Source organism: Excalfactoria chinensis, chromosome 2, assembly GCF_039878825.1.
Source record: "Excalfactoria chinensis isolate bCotChi1 chromosome 2, bCotChi1.hap2, whole genome shotgun sequence".
Lineage (NCBI taxonomy): Eukaryota > Metazoa > Chordata > Aves > Galliformes > Phasianidae > Excalfactoria > Excalfactoria chinensis.
Window position 1 is genome coordinate 84526078 of NC_092826.1, and position 26314 is coordinate 84552391.

Here is a 26314-nt window from a genome sequence, read left to right on the forward strand (position 1 = left end):
ATGGACGTGTATGCTACATTTGCTTTGTTCTAGTTTTATCCTAGAATGGTGGTTCGCTGCTGGACCCTATGATACCACTTCCCTTGTTAGCAGTACTGAAAACTAAAGGGTGTGCTCTTACCACGTAGTAAGCAGAGCTAGCACTGTTAAGTCAAGGCAGTAAGTTAAACATTCCCTGAAGGTAGGGGAAAAAAAACCACCCTTATATTCCTTGAAAGTCATCAAGCCTGGCTACAAGCAGCCCTGCTCTGTGAACTGATGTGAGGACTCTCTCATACCAGCCTGCAGCCTCTCCTGAATGATGGGGGTACTAAAAAAATAGGAATAATAAATGGTTTTAAGAAGCACAGCCTCCAAAGCAGTGAGTAGGAAATAACTCATCTTTATTCTTTGCACTTGAGCTGCTGCCTCATGGAATGAAGTCCAGCTCTGTGAGATGGCTTTCAAAGAGCCCCTGAGGGATATGCCATCATGGCTGCAACCCAGCAGTGTTTGTTAGCTTCCCCAGCAGCTTCTGCCAGGGGAAGGTAAGAACCAGGACCACTTTGTGAAACTGTCCGTTGCCAGAAACTGAAAGAGAGTAGTAACGATGGCAAAGGGTGGGGGTGGATGACACCTGTTACGTGTAGGTGATGAGAAATTAACTTCCAGTACATGTCCTTTGATAGCATCTGCTGAGAGCTGTCTTCAAAGTGTACATGTCACCTTTCTTGCGACCCAGTATTTCGTAAACTTTGTTGCTCTTTGCTTTTTTTCTAGCCCTTGAACAAAACAAAGACAAACCAGTAAGGCTTTAATAAAGCATTCTTAGCTCAGCTACATGACTATCAGCAATGCACTACATGACTGCAGCGTTTCAGGCCTAGGCAGAAGAGCAGAAGGGAAAGCTGATAAGCTTCCTCTCAGTCATGTCTTACATGCACAAACAGGCTTCCGCTGGTGCCACTAGCCAGTCTCCTGGAGGATGGGGAGCAGTAGTGCTTTTGCTTTTAAAGCACAAAGTGGAAAAGCAGATTGAGATCTAATCTTTTCTTCATTTTGGAAGGGGGAAGCAGGCAAGGTTACCCACCCACCAGCTCAGGCTGCCCAGGGTCCCATCCAAATGATACTGAACACCTCCAAGGATGGGCATCCACAGGTTTGGGCAGCTGTGCCAGTGCCTCACCACACTGAGCAAACAACCTCTCCAGTATTATCTAGCCTGAATCTCATCTTTTTTAGTTTAAAGCCATTCTCCCTTGTCCTATCACTACCATATGCACTACAATGCATCCTGCCCTGCTCCCTTACTACATGTTCTCCCCCTGAGTGAGTAAAATGCAAACAGAAGCCCTGTAACACGTAAAAGCATTAAAAATGTAAAACAACAACGTAAAACTAAACACTACTTCAGGCGTATCTGCACAGAGCAGAACCAACTTCATTTTGTTCTCATTTTACTTACCCCAAGATTTGTCCACAAACTGAACTGCAGCTTTTTTAACGGAGCCTTTCTTGTTTGCAATGGAAAAAAATTCATTTGCTGTAAGGAGATGAACATCAGTTATGAAGGTTAATACCGGCAAATCCAGATGCAGACCTAAGAAAAACTGCCTACCGCTCGTTCGGTTGGTGCCTGGGCCATAGAGGTGACTGTGTATGAAGTCTTTCGCTGTTTGTTGGTGGAGGCCTGCTATGTTCTCATCTTTCAAGTGCACAGCAATATAGTTTCCTTTTGACCTAGTGAGAGATGTAAATCCATGGCAAAGTTACAGAGCCCAAAACAACACGTGCTAGTTGGTATTTTGGTACTTGAGCATGACAGATGTCTGTACTGGTTTGATGATCAGCCAAGCACTGAAACAACTTGCCCTATGCCCTGACCAATGGGAGTCTCAAACTCCTCTCAGCAGATGCTAGTGAAGCTTTCCCCTACAGAATCAGCTGCAGTGAGGTCAGAAGCATGGTGAAGGAGACTTCAGTCACATACACTTCTTTCAATCAGAGCAAGGGCAGGGTTAACAGTAAGTTAAAAAACAGACCCTGGAGATGCAGCTGCAGGCTGCCTCCCTCAGCCTCAGCCTGATGCCCCACGTCTTCTGCTCCTGCCATACCTGGTGCCTCCTGCTTTGTCTTTCTTGACCTGTTCCGGGATGTCAGCTTCACTCTCCTCTGAAGATGCCCCTTCAGGATGATTATCTAAGGAAAATTCAACAGAAGAAAAATATCCCAAGAACACAATCTAGAACTGTAAGGAAGAGGAACAGGAATAAAGCAATACAAGCTGGGAACAAGCAGCCAGCTTTAACTCCAAAAGGCACTTTTCAGCTGCTCTGATTGGTGAAACCCAGCAGCGCTGCCCTCAGAGAGCTGCTGAAGAAGGCAGCCTAAGTCTCCGGGGAGCCCTCCAAAAGCTACAGTGCTTTCTTGTTCCCTGCCATCAGTTCCAAATAGATGGGATTCCATGCAGGCCAAACAATAACGAGTGCAATAGAAAAGCCACGCACTGCTGGAAAGGGAGAGTCTGAGCCCACCTTCATTATCTGCTGTGAGCTGTGGAACATCCGAAGTACCCGGTGCAGCCGCGGGGCTCGGCTCATCCGCTCTACGAGGGAAGGGGAAAGCACGTTAGTGCCACGCTCCGCACAGCCCGGCTTCGTGCAGCCAAGGGCCCCCGAAAAGCCACCCGTAGCTCCTCGCCCTCCAGCCTCACCGTGCCAGCGGCGCGGCGGCCAGCTCCTGCAGCAGGGCCTCGGGCAGCAGCTTCCTTCTCTACGGAGAAACGGCGGTGAGGACGCGGGGCCCGGCCGGCCCGGCGCGGGGAGGGCTGCGGGGCGACCACGGTACCTTCTGCTCCGTGAACAGCTCCTGTCGCCGCCGCCGCTTCTCCTTCAGCAGCTCCCGGTGCCTGCGGAGGGGGATGGGGGGGGGAGCCGCCGTGAGCGGAGCGCTGGGCGACGGGGGGATGGGAAAGGGGAGAGGGGAGCCTGTACCTCCGCGCCGCCTCCCCCACGAGCTTCCTCTCGGCCTCGGCCTCCGCCCTGGCCGTGCCGAAAGACAGCTCCTCGGGGGCCTCGTCATCCTCCGAGGAAGGCGGCGCGGCGGCCGGGCCTACGGGGGCCGCCTTCTCCTCCCTCCGTCGCAGCCGCCGCACCATGGCCACGCTCCGCAACCCGTCTCAGCGCGACCCGGAAACGCTCCGCCGACTTCCCGAATCGTTCCCCGGATTTCCGGCCGCTCCCCCTTATCGCCCGGCGCCGGCAGTCAAACGAGAACACGGCAGCGACCGGCCGCACGCTTTATTGCCAACATCGGGGCCCGCCGCCCCGCCCCGCCCCGCCTCAGGAGATGATCTCGGACTCGTGCCGGGCCAGCGCAGGCGGCAGCGTGCTTCCGCAGGGGCCCTGGAAGTGGAACCTGGAAGGAGAAAGCATGTGAAGGGCTGCGAGCGGCGGGGAGAGGGGCAGAACGGGACAAGGAGGAGGTCAAGAGTGCCGAGCAGCTTTACCTGAACCTGTTTGTAGCGGGGGTGGCTTCCATGTTGAATTCTGCCACCGGCACTCCTCGGGCAGACACCTGCGGGGCAAACATGGCGGCCGGGTACACCACGGAGGAGGTTCCCACCTGCAAAGGCAGCGGCAGATGTTAAAGCAGGTAAAGAGCTGACAGAAAGGAAAACACGGCGAGGGCTGCGTTTGGGGTCAGTGGATTCTGTAAGTGCTGACCGCCATCTCGCAAGGCAACGCAAACATCCTCACCACCAAGCAGAGGTCGCACAGTTCCAGTTCCTTCTCCACCTCTGTGAGAACATCTGGATCCAGGGTTTCACCAAACCACACAACATGGGGACGAAGCAGGCCATGACAGCCGTCCTCCTCACACCTACAGAACAATTGCAGAGGTACAGCATTATATCTCTGACATGAACGCCTCCATCTGCACAGTGGCAAAACAGCTCTCATTTAGGATTGAACATGGCTTCGCTACACAGAGGGCTTGAAACCCGGGAGTTGGACTCAATGATCTCTAAGGTCCCTTCCAACTCGCACGATACTATGATACTATGATGATACTATGATGATGGCTTCCTTCCCTCTTTCACTGATGGCATTTACAGCACTCCTCATGCTCTCCTGAGCACAAGTTGTTGAACAGAGACTTAAGTGCTGTGTCTTACTCAGCTCCTGAAACGCATGAGACATCCAAGAACTTGATATGTGCTACAGTCACCAGCTTCAACAGAAACGGTCCAGTTTAAGAAGAAAGTGGGCTGGATAAGAGCATCAGAGCAGCCCCACAGCAGTCCTGTTTCCTTAGGAACGAGATAAAAAATGCAGTAGCTCCTTGCACCTGCAGCTAGCCAAGGTAAAGCTTTAGCCACCACAAAAAGCACCCTGGCTTATTTAGAGCCTGCAGGGGGCCGCTCTGTGGCTGCACACCAGCACATTATCACATGCTGACTAACCGTAGAAAAGCAGAACCTGCAAAGCAGCAGCTTACTGTGCAGTGGTTTCTTAGTGCAATTCTACTGCTTGCTACCAAACCCACACATTTTGGCATGTTTTGAGGTCGATGCTCAATACACAAATATGCAATTCCTTTAGCACTGTGATAAACTTGTATGCACTCCTACTGTCTGGTGCTTCCCAAGCACTGGATTTAGATATGAACTCTGTTCCCAGGCGTTCTACTCGTGTTAAATGTATACATGTCCTTCCAAAACTATAGGAACAGTAATAAAAGAATTGAGATATATGGCATTTTAAAAAGCTAGCAACAAAACAATAAAGAAGTGGATACATACTGAGGAAGTTCTTCAACTGGAATTGAGGCATCTTCTATTTCTGGATCCGGAGCCCTGAATTTACGAGATGGAAATATACATTTAAACACACAGATGAAATGCATTTTACAAATTGCCAAAAACTTTGCATTTTCTCCAATTGAGAATCTTTGCAACTTCAGTCCACTTAAAAATCTACTAAAGCCCTAACTTACAGCACACAGGGCAGGCAGGCTTCTATATGGTATCACCCCAGAGCCATGCAACAGCAATTAGCTTGTCAAAGTCTGACAAAGGCACAATTAATATTTATTTATGAAGCTATCTAAAGATCTGGAATTAAAACTGTAAGTAGAAAGACACGCCCGTCCTCTCCTCCCTTCTATTTCTTCTTTCAACAGTGCAAGGAATAAAATGAAAGGAAAAAGAAGATGGCTAGAAGGACGCCAAAGGGCTCTTCTGCAACTTGAAAAGAAATCCTGGAAATTGATGTTCCTGCATTTCAAGACCTGCAGTGAAAGTCACTGATGAGCTGAAGCACAAGAGTGAGGTGTTCATGAGATTCGAATAGGCCAACCCACACCCTACACTGATGGTGGTCTGCTAGAAGGAATAAACCTGTGATTAAAAATACTGGAAGACAAAGAGGATGGGAGTGAAGAACCTTTCTTAAAAAGTCCAGTAAGCTGACATCCAGTATGAGAGATCCAGATCATATGATATTGACTGAACTGAAACACATACAATGTTGTGCTAACTAATGATTAAGTCACTCATTCACACACCTTACCTCGCTTGATATCACGGGCTCTAACTGAAGTTACCTAACAGTACACTCCTGTTTCAAAACATTTACGTAACATTCAAATATAGAATCATAGAATCTCAAATGGGAAGGGACCCATAACAATCATCAAGTCCAACTCCTGAATATTATTATTAAAGAAAAAGAAAGTGCTTGGCTAGAACTCCTCCATGTTCCTGTAACAGCTCCTTTCCTACTGAAGAGCAGATGGAGCAGGAAATACTGAGTTTGCGAGGCAGATGGATTACCCTTTCCCAGCCAACGCCGGGCAGATCGGACTCTTGTAATTTGCAGTCACATTTCCACAGTTGGTGCATCGAGTTTTAAATAAGCTTCCTGAAATGCAAAAAGAGGAAACGTTACGGATCAAGTAATTGTTCTAGGGCATGACTGTACAAGCAAATGGTTATGTTTATCCCAGACAGCTTTTATTTGACTTGTGGGTTGACAGCTACACAAACACACCAATTGGGTGTTGAAACCTGGCAGCATTATGAACGAGATGTTGTTTACAGAGCGCATCCATGTATTTGTTTAGGAACCAGAGACAGCCAGGGTCAGGGTTAAGCACAAATCAGGTTCAGTAGAGCCAGAAGCATCTTTTCACCTAAAAGGCCACAGTGATCAGCAGCAGCTGTGCCTCTGAGCTACGCTTTATGACCTTCTACCTCATGACGTAATAATTAATGCACAGCCTCACTGCAGTTATTTCACAGGAAAAAAATAAAAATCAGTAAAAGCATTACCAAATGAGATCATTTCTGCTTGTGGTTAACCCCACTTTGTCTTACGCAAACTCCCCAACCCCAAGACGCACACCACTGAACTTCCATAGATCTGATACCACGCGCTGTGGAGACACCCAACAGTTTAAGCTGTTTAGATTTTGTAAAGAACAAAACTATAACCATGATTTTATCACTGGATCCACAACTGCAAAACAACTTGTGACAGAGGAAGCTTGTAATATCACAAATTAGTGGTGGGAAATCCCATTTAAACCTTTTGCAATATGTAAGTGTCATAGTACTGGAAGGCGAGAACAAGGCTTTGCCTTGGGAGACTTCCACCCTGTAGGGGGCTGGCAGAACAGGGCAAGGAGGAGAGAGGGCACCTTGTGAGATGGAAAAGGACACTCTCACCCTTTCTCCTTCCATCCCATACCATATTGCCTCAGATCCAAAAGCCCCACTGATTTGCATGCACTGCCCCTGTGCACTGCTCCTCTGGCCTGGCCATAAACCACAGGGAATGGGAGAGGGAGTGCTACAGGGCATGGAAGAGAAAGTATGGAAACATCACGTGTTTCAAGACACTCCTTCTTCCTGCACCTTAAGGGCTGCCATGTGTGGGGCCTCAAAGGGAAGGACATTACATGACAAAGGGAAAGCACCAGGGCTGGAAAGACCTCTTGCCCACCTACCTTTTGTTTGTGGTAATACGAGTGTGATGCTGTCACACTGCTGAAGCCCCAAATTCCATGTATTCAAGTGGCAAAACTGAGCAGGTAGGAACAGAGAACCAATTCCCACATGCTGTCCATTATGTGCTGTCCATAATCCATTAAAAGGAAAGCTAACGAATAAAAAGAGGCTATGAAGTGCCCAAAACATCTTCCAAAAGGGAACAGGGTGATACTGTAAATAACCTCTTGCAAGTGCTTATTCCTCTTACGTTTCATTTGTTCTGCCTATCTTCCTTCTCTTTCTCCTCCCCAGAGTTGTGCCGTCCTGTAGCACACAGGTGAACAGATTCTTACCATGAATTTCCAGGAGGTGCTTTGTGCCTGCCTTCCTGTGCAGTTCATCGATATTCTGGGTGATGACCACCACGCTCCTGCCTTGTTTCCTCAGTCGCTTTTCACACTCGGCGATGGCGATATGTGCGGCGTTGGGGTGTTTACTCAGCATGACCTCGCGGCGGTAATGATAGAATTCCCAGACGCGAGAAGGGTTACGTGCAAACGCCCCGGGAGTGGCCAACTCCTGAAAGAGATGTAACGCTTCATTCTGCTGATGGAAGTGCAGGAGAATCCCTTTCTCAGGTGAGGGCCAACAGCGCGCTGCCAGTCTGACAACAGGATAACCAAAAGCTGATTATTACAGCCAGACACAGCTGACAGGAACGCAGCTCAGCAGTGCATCTCTTATGAGGATGACAACCCAAAATAGCTTATGGAACTAAGAGATAGCTTGTATCAGTGATGCGATACCTGCTTCATTCCGTGCTGCCCTATCAAACCAGTAAAGTTCAGAGCAGTACAAAGGGAGATGAGATGTTTCAGTGCACGCTATTTTTAGCATTCAGAACTCATTCACAGGGCAGCTGTAAAACTCTTCACTGTGTGGATGTTTTTCCTTCGCTAGCAATTTCTTATCTGACTTAGTTTAAGCCTAACACTAACCAAATTACAGTCCCCGTCAAAACCAAAGCCTAACATAACCTTTACACGCCATCCTAAAGAACAACAAAAACATGAAGAGAGCAAATAGGGCTGCAGTCTTGGGTAGGAGTTACTGATGGTGACCTTGAAATGTGCAGTACCAGAGTCTGGAGGCACAGTATCTTATTGCTTGCTGCTGCACCACTGCACACCTCAGAAACCAGGATTAAAAGAAAACCAAGTGCTATCTTTGCAAGCATCCTTTATTATTTTTGTAGCATTTTCCTAGGAGTTTAAAACAAGAAAGGGATACAAAAAACAGTGAGGGTGTCCAAAGAAGAGCAAGCAGTTAGGCAGCCAGGCAGCAGAGCGGCACAGCAGAAAGACAGAGCTGTCTCCAGAGCTTTCCGAAGCAACTGATCAACCCAACAACAGAAAACTACTCCCAGCTTCTTCTGACTCTTCACACGCACATTCCTGGCTGACAGAAGAGCACAGCTGTGCAGACACATGCCATGGGTACGTACCTGTGCTTGCCACTTTCTCCAGAGACCTCCGGCTCCTCTGAAGGTAGGAACACCACTCTCGGCGCTCACACCGGCACCGGTGATGATGGCGATATGCTTCGCTTTGGCAAACACTTCTCGGAAATCAGCCATATCTGTTTGTGGGGCAAAAAGATGTGCAGCTGTTCAAACAGGGATGTTTTTTCACATAAGACGCCATCCAGTGCTGCCAAAGATGCACGCAGAAATGGCTTTTGTATGGAATTTGAAGGGCAGTTCCTGGAGACCCTAAATAACTTGTGAGCAAACCCAGTAGGACAACACATAGTCAACTATGGATATATGCACTATATGGAAGACATGATGCCTTAAACTAAAACTACATATTAGATGCAACCACAATAGCTATGCCACCACCATCCAGGAACAGCTTGCTCCTAACTAAGAGTCAAAATGAGATTGTAAAGGAAACTCCTTATCTCAGATATTAATTTTAAAGCAACATATTTGAGAACCACAGAGTGGCAGAGGTGAGAAGGGACCTATGGAGATCATCAGGTCCAAGCCCCCTCAAAGAAGGAGGGCAGCCTGTGCCAGTGCTCCAGCACTCCCACAGCACAGAACTGCTGCCTGGCGTTCAGAGGAAATCTCCTGTGCTCCAGTTTGTGCTCACTGACTTGTTCTAGTGTTGGGCACCTCTGAAAAGAGCCCAGCTGTGGTTTCTGTATTATCCCCAAGCCAGGCACATATATACATTGATAAGAAATCCTCGAACCTCCCTCCTCCCGACTGCACAGCCCTCTCAGCCCCTCCAACTGCTTATCGCTTTTGAGACCAGGCCCACCCCAGCAGGTTTTGCAGCAGGGAGCCCATAGCCGAACCCAACTCCCCAGGTGTGTCATTGCCCCTCTTCACCAGGAGGGCCCATCTCTGTCTCCTTGTTACCCAGCTGTTACACCAGAAGAATGCTCAGAGCTTTTTCTACAGAGCTGCTTTGCAGCAGGTCAGCCCCAGCATGCCCTGCTGCCAGGGGTTATTTTCAGATAAGGCATATCTTCAGGCTTTAAAATATATATACACATACATGTCTTTTTAACTACTGCTAGACTAAACAAGGCTTCTGAGGTTACTTAACACGCAGCTCGCAAACTACCACGAATGCTTGAGGTCCTCCATAATTGTTGCACAAATAAATCAGGGTGAGTTTTATTGCTCCTTAGAAGCACGAAGAGGAAAGGCAGCTGACTAACATGCATGAATTACAAGTACTAAAACCATGCCGGCAGGCAACCACGCTGACAGCAGCTTCTTTTGGAACCACACAGTGTATATGCACAGAAGATACATTTTAACAGCTGAGAGAGAAATCGGGGTCACGCTCTTCCAATAGTTTTGAATTAATCTGTGGATTTTGCCTATGACACGAAATATCCCGACTTTCCAGCCCAGCCCAGGAGACCAAAGCAAACCGATGAGTATCTTACTCGAACTCGGCCGAGCCATTTCCCAGCAGAAGTCGAGTTTCTTTGCGGCAGGTTTCAGAGCACCGCGCACCTGGGCGACCAGCCTCCGTGCGGCACACTGAGCGAGACTCATCAGCAGCGCTTCGATGCGTTGGCCTAAGGAAACACACGGGAAAGCAGCGGATCAGGGAGGGAACGCACAGCTCAGAGCTCCCTGAGAGACAGCACGGGCTGCAGGTGCGACTCGGTTCTTTTCGCGGTGCTGTTTGTTTCCCACCACCACCCCCCCCACCAACCCTTTGCATTCAGCGAAGTAACGTTGCGTTTAGGAGATGTTCGCGGCCGCTTCTGAACTGCGTGTCAGTAGCAGAGCAGAGGAGTGCGGAACTCCTAGACATGCCATGACCGCTTTTCGTGGCTTCGCTTCCCGTTGAAGCACATCAGTCCCGTCCCGAGACCTTCAGGAAAGTGCAGCGTCACGGACTTTGTGCCACGTTTCTCTCGTTTTGCACTGTAAACGCCGCAGCCCGGAGGAAGAACGGCCCCTTGCTGTCCGGCCGCCCGCCCCGTTCTGGGGAGGCACTCACCCTGGGACTCGGGGTGAAGCACACGCGCGGAGCGGCCCCGAGCCGCAGCGGCACCGCCCGCGGGCCGGGCTGCAGCCGACAAAAGGGATCGCGAGGGGAAGGCAGCCGCGGCTCCCGGCACCCCCCGGAGCTCCCGCGGCGCTCTCTCGCCGGCCGCCGGCCCCGCTGCGTACCCACCTGAAGGCAGGCGGAGCGCAGGCCGCTCCTCCGCGGCGCCGAGCCCAGCCGTGCGGCGCCGCACGTCCCCGGCCCGCCTTCGGCCCCGCGACGCCGAGGGGCGGGGAGCCCCGCCTCCCCTGCGCCGCTGTTCCTTTGCCCGTCGCGCAGCGGTTGGGGGTGTCGCGGCTGCCCGCGGGGCGGCTCTGAGCGGCTCTTCGCTAAACGCCGCTGCGCTCCTCAGCTTTAGTGTCCCACGGAGTGCTGCGGGAGCGCACCCTGCGATGCCGCGGAGCAGCCAGATGCCACAGCAGGGCCAGCAGGCCGAGGCCCCGACTCAGCGCGGGGCACGTCGCCCATTAGCAAAGACCCCGCACTTCGCTTTGCTCGGGCGTGGAATCATAGAATGACCAGGGCTGTAAAGGACCGCAACGATCATCCGGTTTCAACCCCCTGCTGTGTGCAGGGTCGCCAGCCAGCAGACCAGGCTGCCCAGAGCCACATCCAGCCTGGCCTTGAATGCCTCCAGGGATGGGGCATCCACAACCTCCTTGGGCAACCTGTTCCAGTGAGTCACCACCCTCTGAGTGAAAAACTTCCTCCTAATATCTAACCTGAACCCTCCCCGCCTCAGTTTAAAGCCATCCCCCCTTGTCCTACCAGTATCCACCCTATGTAACACCCATGCACAGCACTCTGACTGCTCATGGTTCCCACAGTTTTATGAGGAAAGCTGTTTTAAGGGCCATTGGACCAATTTAGAACTGTAGCAATCCTGGTGATTTAAGTGATATCATTCCATCAGGAGCAGGCAAGGCAATGCATGCCAGCAGCTCAGACCAGAAGCAAACTGGTGGTCACTCCTTAATTAGCGTTACAGTTGGGGCTGGTTTGTCTTTTAACATCCCAGACCCAGTGCAGATCATAGATCCTGCTTCTCAGGCTGTGCGTTTTAGATGCTAGTTACGATAACACTGAGAAATGAGGAATGCCAGCTTGCAGTTGGACAGTCACCACGGCACTTTCTACAGGTTACACAGCTCAGGACAGCCGCTGCTGCTCTGGCGCTACAACAGAAAACACTGTTTGTAGCAGACTTTGAGGTGCACATCAACTACAACACCTGCAGTTTCCCATTACCTCATTGCACTCATTACATACGTTCCTTCCAACATTACCTAGGACAAGATGTGTCCTATGTAATATGCCAATTAACATGCCAATTTTGCAGAAGAAAACATGAGGATAGCATGGGCTAAGCCAAACGTTGGTGCAAACAGCTTGCCTTCTGTAGGTTTCTCTGCTATTTATAGGCTGCACGCTGATGGAAGCACTCCAGTGTTTCTGAACCAACCCACGTGTTCTGCATTCTTAAAGGTAGCTGGTGCTAACCTGGCATACATTCTGTAAGAAAATGGCCACATTAACTTTCAGAACTGTTTGTAGTGGCCGAGGACAACTATCAATGCAAACGTTCATGCACACACACGTATTTTTTCAAAAGCTTTATAAAAAGGTTAAAGTGACATCTAAAATTAACTTCAAGATACTTGACAGTGTTTTAGGGTCATCTGTGCCTGATAAAATACTTCTGTGTAAACAAGTTTTTCCATTAGGGTAATTTTCTTTTTTTTTCTTTTTTCCAGCAAGAATCATCATTACTGCATCAAAAGCAACTCTGGGTGGACTCCAAAAGCATGAAAAAGACGTCATTTGCAAAGCCCTTCATTCCACCAGAATCGACTTAACGTAAGCACGTTGGTATCCTGTTTCAGTGCTGGCAAAAGCCATGCCAAGGGCAAGCACAACACACTGCGCCTGCCCCCTTGGCACAGCACCTCCCAGCTGCCGGGATGAGGGATGTCCGTCTTTGCCGTTCCCTGTTCAGGAGTCACCGAGCTCTTCTCCCCTGAGCAGGGAAAGGAGGGGAAGGCAGCAGGTGAGGAAGGTGTATCCATCCACAGGGGCTGCGCTCGTCTTGTGCCACAGGAACCAGCCAGCGTTCAAACGGGTTAACAGCATCAAGTGCTCCACTCCCATTGCAGTCCTTCAGCGTTTTTACAAAGTATTTTGCATCTGAGCACCATCAGCAAGTAATGGCATTAAGCTTCTTATGTGACCACGGAACCTAAATGTATCAAATATAAGCAAAACGATGTCTTTAAAATCCCAAGTAAACAGTCTGTATTCTAACACACAATAGGTCTGTACCAATTAAATACAGCACTGGCAGTATATAAATTACAGTTCTTTACAGTAAATAGTAACACACTAGAGTCCGCTTACTGTACACAACAATCAGAGAAAGAACAGCAGCTTGTCAGTAAGGTCCCAGGTATCTCAGTCACTCACTTGCTCAGAACAAAGAACAGGTACAGCAGGCCACTCACGTCACTCATTTTTTTACCGTGTTACTTTACAAACATCCAGAACACTTGTACAGGCATCTACAGTATCTACATGTGGAACAACCTTCGCAGGAATTCATGAGCACCAGACACAAATCCCTCCATCATTCCCATTATTAACATAAACTATACAGATTAAAATTACTTTCGCAGGTTCTATTTCATCTTGATAATAACCGGCAAGTAACAAGTGCAAAGTCTGCAGTCACAATCCATCTAATTGTGTTTTGTTTTCCCTGCTTACGCCCCCCTCCCCCCCAAGACCAACCCCAAAGTGTTGTCCTATCACACCCTTGCAGTAATACTGTTTCTGCAGTCAAACTGCCCGGCTGGTTTACGGTAACACACAAAATACCAGACTAACAAACAGCTTCGGGCACTGTCAGTCACCTCAGTACAATGCCAGTTCAGCACAGTGGCAGGCCTCTAGGAAGACAAGAAATACGAAGCAGTTGGATATTTCAGTGTGCTTAAACAGAGAACGTAAGGCTGCTTGGTGCCCCGTGACTGAAAGGAAAAATGGCACCACGTTATCAGTTAAAACATTTACAATAGAAAGATATAAACAGCAAAAAGGTGTCAGTCTAAAACGAGTTCTTTGGTAATGAAAAACAGCAAACCGCAGTCTTTTTTCCAAACACGGATTTACAGCCTGTTTGTCCACAATAAAATACTTTCAGTTGTTTAAAATATATCTCCCGTGTTGATTCATAACAAATAGTCCAGTACCTCAATTATCTACACATCAGCTTTAACCGTATTTTAGTGTGCAGCCGTATCTGCCCGCTGGCAGACAAACTATAGATACACATTCATATATATATAATATATATTACTTATTAAAAAAAAAAATTAGAGAAGTCAGGGACCCTAGAGAATACGCCTTCTGTATGGACAGATTCAAATGTACAATAGCTTCAAAAATCCATACAGTTTTCCACACAGTGATATGTGTAGTAAGTGCAAAAATACTGCAGTTCAGTTAATCCACGATTTCCTGTTCTCTTGCTTCCTAGAAAAAGCAGAAGCCGCCGCGTCTCCCGAATGACAGAGGCCTTCTCCTGCTTTAGGAGTGGATGATGAGCCCTGAAGTACAGAACTCCTCCGTTTCTCTGAAGTGGAAGAGGTCTGAGAGCGCGAAGTGCTGCTGCATTTCCTCGTGGATGCTGGTGCCTTACTGAGGCGCCCGGGGCGAACAAACACCCCGTGCCGTGGCTTGCATTGGAAGTACTCTCTGCCTTTGACAGTCCCGTCGTGCTTCCCTTCAATGAAAGCAAAGAAAGGAGGCCTTGAATTGTGACCAACAGACTTCCTAAAATATTATTCTATTTAGTAACAGTTTAAAAAGTCACACATCTCTTCTCGTTCAAATCAAATTGCTCTCAAAACAATTACTTACGAAGCTCAGAACTTATCTGTAAAATAAACTCGCAGTGTAAGTGTTAATATCTACTTAACCTGCTAAAAAAAGCCATCTTTTCAAAACACCTGAAGACCTCTTAGCATTTATAGAACACGGGCTCTTTTTCAGACCCCACTAAACAGAAGTCAAAGGAAACCTGTGCGCTGTAATTAAGTCTTTACCTAGTAGGAAAAGAAATCTCTCTGAAAGCTACAGGCAGCAAACTCATTTGAAAAGTCATGTCCGTTGCCAGTACTGCCCGTGAGTTGAAATATATCTGCTAATTATTTAGGCTTTGCTTGTTTTTCTGATCTTTAAACAGATGGGTACCGCTGGGAACTACTACGACATTATTTTGTATTAAGTAGAAGAATGGAGCCTTGAGACAGTTAATGATCCTTATCAAAGCATCCCTATAAACAGGACTAGAATGCTATTTTTCAGATGCCAAGTGACTACAAAACTGGAAGTTTTTCCCGAGAGTGAACAGAGTATGGTTATAATGCAACTCTAAAATAGATCCAGATAATCCAGAGCACACTCAGCCTTACCTGACTGAACGTTCAGTTCAACTCCAACCCAGATTCCAGACGAAAAATCCACCGTTCCAACATATCTCACCGTGCCCACCTTATTGCTTCCAACACAGACTTGTTCACCCACTGCCACCCAGCTAGGCAAGACATGGGCTTGATCTGCAGAAGCACTGTCTTCACAGTCGGACCCATCCAAGTGGTCCTTCCCAGTAAAATCATCTATGGAAATATCAGGATAAGTCTCACAGTCTGAAGTCTCTTCTACTAACAAAGGCCTTCCCACAGCATTTGCAAGCTGATTGCCTGCTGCTGCAGAGCCCAGCTGGCCCCCACACGCATCCTGCTCCTTGTCATTTCCTAGGGATAACTCCGAGGTGCTCACTCCATTGGAGGACACAACGGAACAGGGTTGTGGAGATGCTGAGTGGTCAAAGTCTTTTCCATCTTCTACGCCCATAAACTCTGTAAATGAGTGATCTTCAACAATCTCCATTGTGTGCTCAACCGTAGCTTCACGTGCTGAAAATTCAATTGTATGACAGGTATTTCTGCCATCTGAGGAGCTTAGAGCTGAAAACGATCCAGCTCTGGGTAACTGCTGAGAGCCTTTGTCAGTGGCATTGAGGGACAGTGGAACTTGTTCCGTTAAGGCACTGTTTTCTTTCAGTGGTAACGCAGGTAACTTCTCTCTTGCTAACTCCTTTTCTGCCTCACAAAATTCCTTGTTCAAAGAAGATCTCATATCATGTGCAAGAGATGATCCTGAAGGCTCATTAGAGTCCAGTTCCTTTGTGTGACAGGCTAGCTGGTCTGTGCTATCACTACAGGGAATAAGCATGTCAGACAGAGTAGCGTTAGAGGCACTGTGGGAAAAATAGCCACTAGTGATACTGCTAGTGGTGGGGCTGCGGGATACCTCTTTCTCAAGAACACGTGAACTCATGAAGTCTGATTTAGAAGAAAACCACTCCCTGTTTTCCAGGCTAGCATTGTAAACACTGAAGTCAGCAAATTCCTCTGGTACGTAAGGTCGGAAGTTTTTAAAGCTTTGCGGGCTGATCAGTTTCTTATGAATGGCCTCCAACTCACTGTCTTCCTCCTCAGAGTCCTGCAAAAGAAGAGACCCAAGTGGTATTAGCAGCCTACAACTGTAATGTTCTCAAGAAAATTAACTTCACCTGATTTTTCCCTTCTGAATATGGAGAAACCCGCATCTTTAGCACTCTGCAGCTGAAGAACAGAATCTCCCTCTGAAAAGAGCTGTTGGCAGCATAACCCTACCCACGTTATCCGAGCCATTCAATTTTTAGAAAATAAAGATTAGTTCTAAACAGTACAGAAAACATAAAGCGAGATTGTTTGGCATAAGGAAAGTTCACACTTAAAAGTTACATATTCTCACATTATTAAACCTACTGAAGATGTTTGATCGAACCACTTAACTGCCTAACAAAACGGATACACAGGAACAGAAGAGGGCTAAGATTATTAAGAACTATTCTGCACAATGGGATCTTCTATTAATCTCATACCAGTAAGACCAAATAGTGCTGCTTACTCCCAGCTATCACACTTGAACACATTCACAACACTTGAAAACAAAGGCAAAAAGAAAATCCTCAAGGAAGCATTTATGTGCATGTTTGGAGGGAAATACGTGACTCCAGTTAACACAGCGGAATTTGGAAGCAGCTCCCCAAATATCACTTTGAGAAAGAGTGATGTTAGGAGGTGCCCAGCCCAAATGCGGCTTTCACAGAACACACGGGTCTGAGAATGACAGCTTGTCAGGATGCATCTGAGAAATACCCCGGCAACAGGGTCATGCAGCTCTCCTCAGTATAAAATACAGTAGGCATGATTCCACATCAAGGATTTTCAAACACTTCATTTCTTCATATAAATACGTGTGCATTTGTTTACATGTGTATGAATATATGTACATATAACGTGTGTACACACATATGTAGAAAATGATAAAGTCCCAAGAGAGTAATGTTAAAAAGAAAAAAAAACACAACACCACCAAAAAGCTTGTTGAAATATATACAAGTTTAGAAGAACTTAAGTGCCTGTTATTTCTCTATGTGTAACATGTAACTTCAAATACTGATCGGTGCAAGTCTCAAAGACGGATCCTCCCTGATAACCAAAGCAGTCCCAAGCTTTCAGAAACCTGGCCATGAATCGCCATTGGAAGAGGAGAATACAGAATACTCAACCAGATGATCAAAGCACTGAGAACCAATGCATTTAAGACAAAAATACTTCTGAGAAAGTTTCCTGTATTTCATAATAACCAAGACAAAATGTTTCAGCATGATTCCACTTAATAACATTCTCTTGACCTTTACAACATTATACTTAAATATCAGCTTTCTTTCCTACTTCAAGTCACTTATTGCCCACTGAGGCTACCACTAACACAGTAACAGATACAGTATATATCAAACATCTCTTCCCATTTTTCTTACAAACTTCAGATCTTGCCTTACACCACTTAAGGCATTTTTGTGTACCTGAGATGATCTCATAATACAAGCAAGATGAGGCCTGCAGGTAAAGGCAATACCTTTTTACTAGACTGTTTTAACCAACTGGACAAACCCTACAAGCTTTCAGACTTAAGGAAGACATGACCTCTAGATATTGGACTTGTTTTGGGTATCCAATTAAAGACAACATGAATTTAGCATGCAGTTTAGCAACTATTTTCAGGCTGATGCCTAAAGTCCTTTCAGTTTGCATTAGGACTACAACAACTGCTTCAAAGTCACTCGCTGATCTCATCTACACTTCTCAAAGTTTTATCAAAGGGAAGAAACTGGATCATGCCCCTCTACAACTTCACTACTGTGCTATGTACTGATGGCATCTTCTCAGCGCTGTTAACATTCCCAATCCATACACCCTACTGAGTGCAATAACTGTTCTTAATACGCCTTAAGTTGGACAAATGTTTAAAATACTTTACAGATGAGGAAAGAAAGTCAGACTCCTAAAGAAACTCATCACATACAGGGAAAGAACCCATGCTACGATATTCTTTTAGTAAATCATCTGCCATCCCTTTAATTTTGGATTGGATTTGAAACTATTTATTTTTCCAGAGAGGATTTATAATGCTATGAAATGGTACACAATAGTTTTAAAAATGATTTACACTATTGAAAGCTCTGTTCTTTTGGTCTGAAACTTACAGACAGTCCCTTAAAGGAAAGTGCAGAATTCATACCCACTTTATTGAGACCATGAATACCTTTCCAAACATTAAAGCACTGTGCAAACCCATCTTCTTGCATATTGAAGTATACCTGTTACTCAGCTCTGATGGATATTTTCTCAATTATTCTGCTTACACCTTCTCTTTCAGCCTTACCTTGCAATTTTCTGCATAGAACACAAGCTTTGTAGGTGGATTTCAAAACACTACAGACTAGCATATAACAAACACACTCTTTTTAAGATGGTACAAGAACTGTCCAAATTGTTACAGACTTTGCAAAGGGAGTATTTCCTTTGGTAAATATCCACTTGAGACCAAGAGGCATTTTTATAACAGTGTCCTGTTCCACCTTTGAATCCTGCAAGATGCCCCACCTAACTGAAAAAGAACTTTAGGGGACACAAAGATCATGCTCAGAAGTCATCTGGGTAAAAGGCAATGTAAATAAGAAATGGTTTTGCAGACACACAGACATCAGCAACATGATCAGGAGAAGACTAATAAAATCACATTGCCAGTAATTAATAGTTTGGGGGTTATCTAACATCAGAAATCCAAAACCTAAGTTACAGAGATGCAGTCTTATTCCTAGGTTATGGTACCTCCTTTCAAAGAACCTCTTGGGCCTCCTCATGGAGAAATTCTAAAAGTAAAGTGATTTCAGGGATGTTTAAATTCCTGTGGGATTCAGCTGTGGAGAAAAAAAGGAAGCCTTCTTGTACTGCTCAGACTGCTGGAATAACTGAAGTATAACATCTTTGAAATATGGATAAATAAATGGCAAGTACCTCCCTGGGAGATATATAATAGAAAAAAAAAAAACACTATTATATAAAACAGATTTAAGAACTGATAACAATAGGAATGTCTTAGAAAGAACTAAGGACATAAGACAGCAAGTCAGGATTCAGTAATAGCAGAACCAACAGAAGCAAAAACTCCAAAAAAAGCAGTTTTCAGACCTGCTCGGTAACAGTAAGTTACTAAGTAGTAACCAGGTTTGTTACTAGTTAAAAAGTACTTAAGTTTTCATATCCCTGAATTATAGCTCTGAAGGATCCTCTAAGATGCTTGTTCCTGTTTGGCTTTTTAAATTAAAGTTAATAATACTTATTTGGTGGTTGCACCACACTTGCTTCAGTTTTCACAGCATTAAGTTTGTTGCCCACTGCGAGGATTTACTCCTACAAAACGAAAAACCCCAATTCTGAGACACATAATTACAGGCAGGATGCAAATATAATCCGTGTTGAAACATTACTCTGACCTTAACATATTTCACTATAGTCATATTTCACAGAGGGCACATGCTTATGTCAGACTGCTTTGGAACAGCGGCATATTGTAACATATATGGAGGTGCCACCTGAAATTGCAGCTTCAAAGCTGCATTTAAGGCCAAGGAAAGCGGTTCTGTAAACCACTCAAGCCCTCGGCCTTTGACAGTCATTTTGAATATGCAAGAAAATGTTAAGATCACGGACAAACACGTAAAGAAGTCAAACATTACTCTTATATTTACCTAGATGCAAAATACGAATCCAGTTAAAATTATTGGACTTCTGTATGTTTAGTATTATAGTGTTTATAATACATTTTTAATGCAATTCAATTTAAAAGAAGCAAGGAAGAATCACACTTGAAGCTACATCAGTCATCCCGTGATTAGTTAGGAGTAAGAGGCTCTGTGCCTTGGAGCAATCACTCAGAGTACAGATAAATAATGTGAAACCTTCCCCTGCAATCAGAGAGGAGCAGGCTGCTGAAGTTTCATGTGGAAGCATGATGCTGCCTGAGTGTAATCTCTGAACTCATTCTGAGGACACTAATCACCTCCATGCATGAAATGCTTACTCCATCAGCCTAGCTAACACACATACTTGGTCCTGCTCTGAAAAATGCAGAGTAGCCTGGGAAGCCTTACAAAGGGCTTCCCTTCTAAAGAGATTAAGAACACTCAACCAATAAACAAAAAATAAAAACACACACACACAAAATAAAATCAACAATAAACAACCCAACCCAGAAACCATCATTTGCTAAACTCAATGCAAAAAGCTGGAGCAGCCATCTCAGTCTCCTCCTGTGAACAGCTGCTAGTTCTTACCTGCTTCCTCTGTACTCATTCCAGTGATCAGACAGGAGAGCAGTTCCAACTGAAATATAACTAACTCTATGTATAGTTTTTCGCCTAGGTGGATCAGTCCCCTTAGCATGACTTACTATGCAACCAAAGAAAAATCTATGCTGAAGCAAGATAAGTCAGCGCAAGAGCATGAGCAAGCAGCCGGGAACTGTAAGTACAGCTCTTTCCAGTGCCTCATGGGCTACAGTGGGTCTGAAGCATTCAGTGAATTAGTTTCAGTCTAATTGAAAAAGTCTGGTGCAGGAGGCTGCACTTTTCCAGCTCTAACAGCTCCTGCTTAACTTTGGAAAACAGCACAGGCAAATACCTATGTTAATTCAAAGCATGCATGGGATGGGACCCTGCTTTGACTGAAGGGATCACAATTGCCCTGAAGTTGCTAAGGAAAAATTTCTAACAGATTAGGTTCTATGGGATGTTTTTTTTCAACTCAGTGAAGATTTTGCCTTGCAAATACCTTTCGTGCTATTTGTGTCCATGACTCAGCTGACATACTGACTTACACCACCTTATGGAAAAGTAACACGATGGAGAAGAAAACAGCTGCTACACAGAAACAGCAGACAAGTTTCTAATGTACGCCCTGGAAGTCTCAGGAGACTTTGTTGCAACAGTCTACAAAATGGCATTAGAAATAACAAGTAATGATTTTTTTCACAGCATGGCTACATGGTTGGAAATGAAAATGCTGAACAAATGGGAATCCCTCATGAGAACACTGAGTAACTTGCTCACAGTACTACTAAAGGGAAATAAATTCAAGGTTCCAAATGCTAAATATAAAGCTCTGATTAGAGCAAATATTCACAGCCATCTTCCATAGCTCAAAAAACAAGTTCTTCATTAAGCAGAAATGATACATCTTTTGTTGAAGCAGCAGTGAGAAAACAATTTGACAGCTGGATAGAAAAATAAAAACCCTCCACCTAAACGCACCACCTGAATTACAAGGAAGACAGGCTGAGGGTTAATTAAGAGAAGCAACCTTACTTTAGTGATATCAGTCCCACACCAGGCAATTAGATAAAGCTTTTATAGCGTACCCACACCTAAATGCACAGTTACTTACACCAAATGGGATCATTCCATTTACTCTGGGGTATAGTCACAAAATCTGGATAACATACAAGGCATATTAGAGTGACAACAACACAACCCACTAAACTACACTTTACTTGATCACTTGTGCCCTGTAAAACCTGAAGCCTCCCATTTTCCACCCTCCCCATGAGAGGAATCACACAAATATTAAAATAAAAACAAACAAAAAAACCACCACAAATACCCACCACCGATTATTTCCAATTAAAGATTGCATTTGTAAGCCAAGCAAGCAAGTGCTCATAATAACTATTAGTTTTAATCACAAGCAATTGGATTCACATTAATCCTTTTTCTCCTGCTGTAGCATTAAGTATCTTAAGCCCACCACCAGGCCTCATAACAGAAGCTGGTACAGAACTTACAATCTTTTCCTCATGTATGCTATTGCTTTTTACAGGCATGCTGTTGGCATTACTTCCTGAAGGCACAACACAGCCAGCACAATGTACCTGAGAAGAAGGCATACTCTGCAAAGGTTAAGACACACAACACAAACCACGAGGCTAAATGCATGTGAGGCAGAAAGGCACAATGAAAGCCAAACACTCATAGTGGCCATACATGTTACCAGATTTCAAGTTAACAGATAGAAAAACTCATGCGTTTGAACTCTCCTCAACAGTGTTTTATGATGAGGAATAAAATCAGGCTTCTAACCACCAGAGAACTGCTAGGATCACTAGAATTACTAGAGCTACATAGAATTAATTAAAAAGAAAAAAAGTGGTTGCTGATACTTTAAAATAGAAATACCCAGTAAAGGAAGATACTTACCAAGAAGCGAAACAAACCCGAAGTTTCAGGTAAAAAAATTAACATCGAAGAACCCACCAAATATAATGAATTTTAACCAAATAATTACAGAAATGTACTGGAAGAGAAGCACGTGGCAGTCAGTTTGCCAAGAATGCACAATTGGTTGATTCCACAAAGAACAAGGTAGCTTCCAAGGATTACCTCCTGACTAAGCAGAGGTCGACTTTCAAGTGGGGTCTTCCTTTTATGTTCCTCTTTCACAGGCATTAAGGGTTTGAAAAACTTGGGTGGTTGAGGAGAAAACGCTTTAAAAGGGCTGGTCATTAAAGCATGGGAATTCTCTGACGCAATACCTAGGAAAAAGACAATAAGTGTTCTGCTTTGGTTCTTCGTATCTTAACTGCAAGAGCAACAATTCAAAATAATAGAAGGTTAAGCTGTGCATTTGGCAAATTGAGGGCTACAGAAAGAATAGCATTTTAGTATTTAAGCACTGACTCAAGCACAAGATAGTGCAGAACTCTACAAAGGCAGATTGTCTTCTTCTGAGCAGTTTCCCACTTTCACACAAGCCTCTTCATTGTCAAACTCATAAATTCGCAGCAGCTTTTCCTTTTCTCTCCTCCTTCTGTTTTGATCCACGTTTAGCTTGTTGATCTTCCTCTTGTATTTGATTTTGAACACTCCCAATTTCTTAGTTTCCTGAACATCTTCATACATTTCTCTCTTTCTTCCCTATTCACAAATCACGTTTACCTGCTACAGCAATTGGCAGAATAAAGCATTTAAATAGGAGAAATAAACTGACAATTTAATAAAAGAACAGTGTTTTTTTTTATCTGATTTTCAACCTAGTGCAATAATTAAAAACCACAGACAAAAATCATTACACATATACTTTAAAGTCTCACCACTGCCATCTTTCTTCTTGCGTGGTGACTCCCTGGGTAAAGTACCATAGCATGATACATCCTGATAACTGGAAGAACAGTCAGACATATCTAGGTGACTTTCAGACCAACCCTAAGAAACAAAAATATATAAACATACATGCTGATACAGGAAAACATGGATAAGTTAATAGGTAAACTCAAAAGTTGGCTTTATTTATTATTACTTTTTTAACATCAAATATACCAGCTTAATGACTTCAAGACATTTTTCTGCCTTGAAAATGATAGATTATTCAGAAGCAATTAGCTTTTCATTGAAAATATAATAGAGATGGTCCAAATGCAATCCCTATTTTACTAAGCTGGCCCACAACATCAGAGGCAGATGCTAGCAGTATGGCAGTAGAAGTTGAACCTTCCCATCAATATTCTATTTCCTCTAAGGTTGTCCCTATCTTCCCGCTTCTTAAATATTATTTTCTAAAATTTTAACATAAAAAGCAGAAAAGAACAGAAGAGCTTAACTCAAAATAGGATGTAATTAGCATTTGTTAGATATACTATGTAAATTTTTTGTTTGTTTGTTTGTTTTTAAACTTCATATTTACATACCTTATCATCTTCATCACAGGCAGAAAGATCTAGTCGGCTACAGGATACCTACAAAACACCAAGAAGTAGAAGGTTAAAACTCATTCCTTTTATTTATAAGGTGCCTTAAGGAGACACTGAACATCTAGTCCTGTATGGGAACTGTTGAATCACAGCCTGAACCTCTGATTGATCACCTGAGGTGAGCACTGAGTCAGCCACAGGAGCACAGCTAAAGGCAATTCAGCTGTGTGACCAGAAAGCGTGGAGCCTGGCTGCACCTCTCCTAGACCCCATTTAAGGGCTGACTGCTACTAAGGAAGAATCTCTCTCTCTGGAGATTACTCCTTGCTAGCCTACAACACTAGTGAGCACTTTTTATTTATCTCTGATCATCTTTTCTAATGCAATAATCTTACTAGCCTAACTTCTATGCAACATCTGTATATTCACTGATCATACATATCTTAATTGTTCAGATAAGACTACTTAAAAGGACAGCTACACTTGTACTGAGTGGGGGATACAATAATGCATAAAATGCACACAAAATGGGAACTATCCATTCCACCATGAAAATTAGTAAAAGAGACTTTTACTCCAAAGTGGAAAAATAAAAAGTAATCTGAATAACTGCAGCCATCGTTCTAAAGTTCTTCCCAAACTATTACATTTATACAAGAAGGAGAGTTCTGACCAACTCTCCCTCTGCCCTTACTTTCTTCCAGAGCAGAAAACTGTGAAGAGGGATTTCTACTGAATCATGTCTTTTTTTCATGTATGCCAACTTTTCTACAGGTTGACAAGTCCCACTTCAGAATAATCATTACCATATCACATTGTGCAAGTATTACATCAGTACACAGACAACACCATTCCACCCAATTCATACTAATTTACCAGAGGAGAAAGGGTTCTTACATTGTGGACATTTGGTGTGCTCATGCTTCTGCGGATGTTTCTTGCTTTGGTAGAGAGTGCTTCTTTGACTGTAACTGCCTACATAGAAGAACAGATACCACTTAGAAAAGTGCTGTTATCAAAGATGAACAATGTCATGCGTTTCCTCACGAGAAGCAATCAAACAGGACAGAATCATTGAGGTCAGAAGAGATCTCTGGTGGTCAACCTCTCCGTAAAGCTCTGTAAAGCTACCTGCAGCCACTTACTTAAGGGAGCATCCAAATGCCTTTTAACTATCCCAGTGGGAGGAAACTCTTGTAATCTGTTCCATTGCTCAGGCACCCATGCAGCAAAGAACTGTTTCCTGATGTTCAGACAGAATGCCCATTGCCTCTAATCCTGTCACTTGGCACCACTGAAAAGTCTGCTACTGCTGCGTTTGAACACTCCTTCTAGGTACTGAGATGATTGAAATGCACTGAAATGATCTATTATCCCATCTTCCAGCCCTTCTTCTGCAGGCTAAGAAGTCCCAACTTTGTATTTTCCTTGTAGGAGAGGTGTTGCAGTTCCTTCATTATCATTGTGGCCCTCTGTTGCACTGACTCCAGTATGTCTGGTCTTCTTGTGCACTGGGGAGCCTGGAACTGGACACAGCACTCAAGGTGTGGCTTCACCAGTACTGAGTAGGAAAGATCACCTCCATTGACTTGCTGGCAATACCCTGTGCCTAATGCAACTCAGGATGCTACTATCCTTCTTTGTTGCAAAGGCACTTTGGTGGCTCACGTTCAACTTGCTGCCCATGACTGAAATCCAGGTTCTTTTCTGTCAAGTTGCTTTCTAGCTGGGTGTCCCCAGCATGTCCTTGTGCCTGGGCTTGTTCCTCCCCAGGAGCAGAACTTTGGACTTCTTCTTGCTGCACCTTCATAAGATTCCTGTTACCCATTCCTCCTTCGTGTTAAAGTCCCTCTGGATGGCAGTATAACCCTTTGGTATAAACAACACTCCCTGTAGTTTTGTGTCACCTGCAAAATTCCTGAGGGTATGCTCAATTCAGATCGTTAATAAAGATGTTAAACAGAATTAGGCCCAGTACCAATCCCTAGGCTACAATGCTAGTTAGTGGGCTCCAATTAGGCCTTGTGCCACTGATCACCACACCCTGGGCTCTGAAATTTAGCCAGATTTTTCTTTTTTTTCTTCAGTGTGCCCAATATCAGCAAAAAAGGCTTGCATTTACAAATAGAAATTTGCAAACACAATCGCCAAAATTTCTATCTGAAATCCATCCTTTGGCTTATGCCCGTTAAGCCTCTGACTATAACACCATTGCCAGCTCTCGTTAATCCACCACTGCTGGAACTCTGTATTTCACATAAGTATCTCAGTCTTACATTTATCTGTCCAGTATTCTCACTACAATTAAAAAACAAGCAACATTTATTTTAAAAACAAAAACCACTCATATTCTCTACTTGGATTGTAATAATGACATTTAAAAGATGCCTTAAGTGGCTTTTCCTTACCTGCCTTAGTCGTTCAAGACTCAAAATGTTCTCCACTTGCAGTACTCCACGTGTGTATTTTTCAATGTAAGTTTCACCATCAGATGTACCCTCACTCTCACTCCTTGCAGCCATCAGTGCTAAGGTCTCGCGATCCTCAATTTCTTCTGTAGCCTAAA

At 44.6% G+C, this 26314-nt stretch overlaps 3 protein-coding genes across 7 annotated transcripts in view; all 3 read right to left on the reverse strand.

Annotated features, from left to right (window-relative positions):
• Positions 1–366: 366 nt before the first annotated feature.
• Positions 367–3244, reverse strand: NOL7 (nucleolar protein 7). The gene is made up of 8 exons (XM_072327573.1): positions 2973–3244; positions 2827–2887; positions 2693–2751; positions 2514–2584; positions 2094–2178; positions 1598–1719; positions 1445–1522; positions 367–761 (listed from the first exon to the last, which is right to left on the reverse strand). Exons 1-8 carry the CDS (start codon positions 3134–3136, stop codon positions 688–690), a joined length of 714 nt encoding a protein of 237 aa, XP_072183674.1. The 5' UTR covers positions 3137–3244; the 3' UTR covers positions 367–687.
• SIRT5 (sirtuin 5) lies at positions 3216–10834 on the reverse strand. Of its 2 annotated transcripts, none has more exons than XM_072327574.1 (9): positions 10684–10834; positions 9941–10075; positions 8478–8611; positions 7327–7552; positions 5816–5903; positions 4784–4837; positions 3738–3861; positions 3488–3603; positions 3216–3396 (listed from the first exon to the last, which is right to left on the reverse strand). In XM_072327574.1, the coding sequence occupies exons 2-9, from the start codon at positions 10050–10052 to the stop codon at positions 3321–3323; spliced, it is 930 nt and encodes a 309-aa protein (XP_072183675.1). In that variant the 5' UTR covers positions 10053–10075; positions 10684–10834; the 3' UTR covers positions 3216–3320. The 2 variants fall into 2 exon arrangements, with proteins under 2 accessions (XP_072183675.1, XP_072183676.1); XM_072327575.1 differs by lacking the exon at positions 10684–10834 and adding an exon at positions 10507–10677.
• Positions 10835–12162: 1328 nt separating this feature from the next.
• KIF13A (kinesin family member 13A) overlaps positions 12163–26314 on the reverse strand; it is a 108759-nt gene continuing 94607 nt past the window's right edge. For 3 of the 4 annotated variants that reach the window (XM_072328737.1, XM_072328736.1, XM_072328739.1), the window contains 7 exons: positions 26157–26309; positions 24646–24723; positions 23746–23793; positions 23152–23263; positions 22442–22593; positions 15024–16116; positions 12163–14332 (listed from right to left, as the gene is read on the reverse strand). In XM_072328737.1, the coding sequence (XP_072184838.1) occupies positions 14049–14332; positions 15024–16116; positions 22442–22593; positions 23152–23263; positions 23746–23793; positions 24646–24723; positions 26157–26309 (1920 nt within the window). In that variant the 3' untranslated portion in view covers positions 12163–14048. Of the gene's footprint in view, positions 14333–15023; positions 16117–21846; positions 21952–22441; positions 22594–23151; positions 23264–23745; positions 23794–24645; positions 24724–26156; positions 26310–26314 lie in introns of all 4 variants that reach the window. The other variant, XM_072328740.1, reaches the window with a different exon arrangement.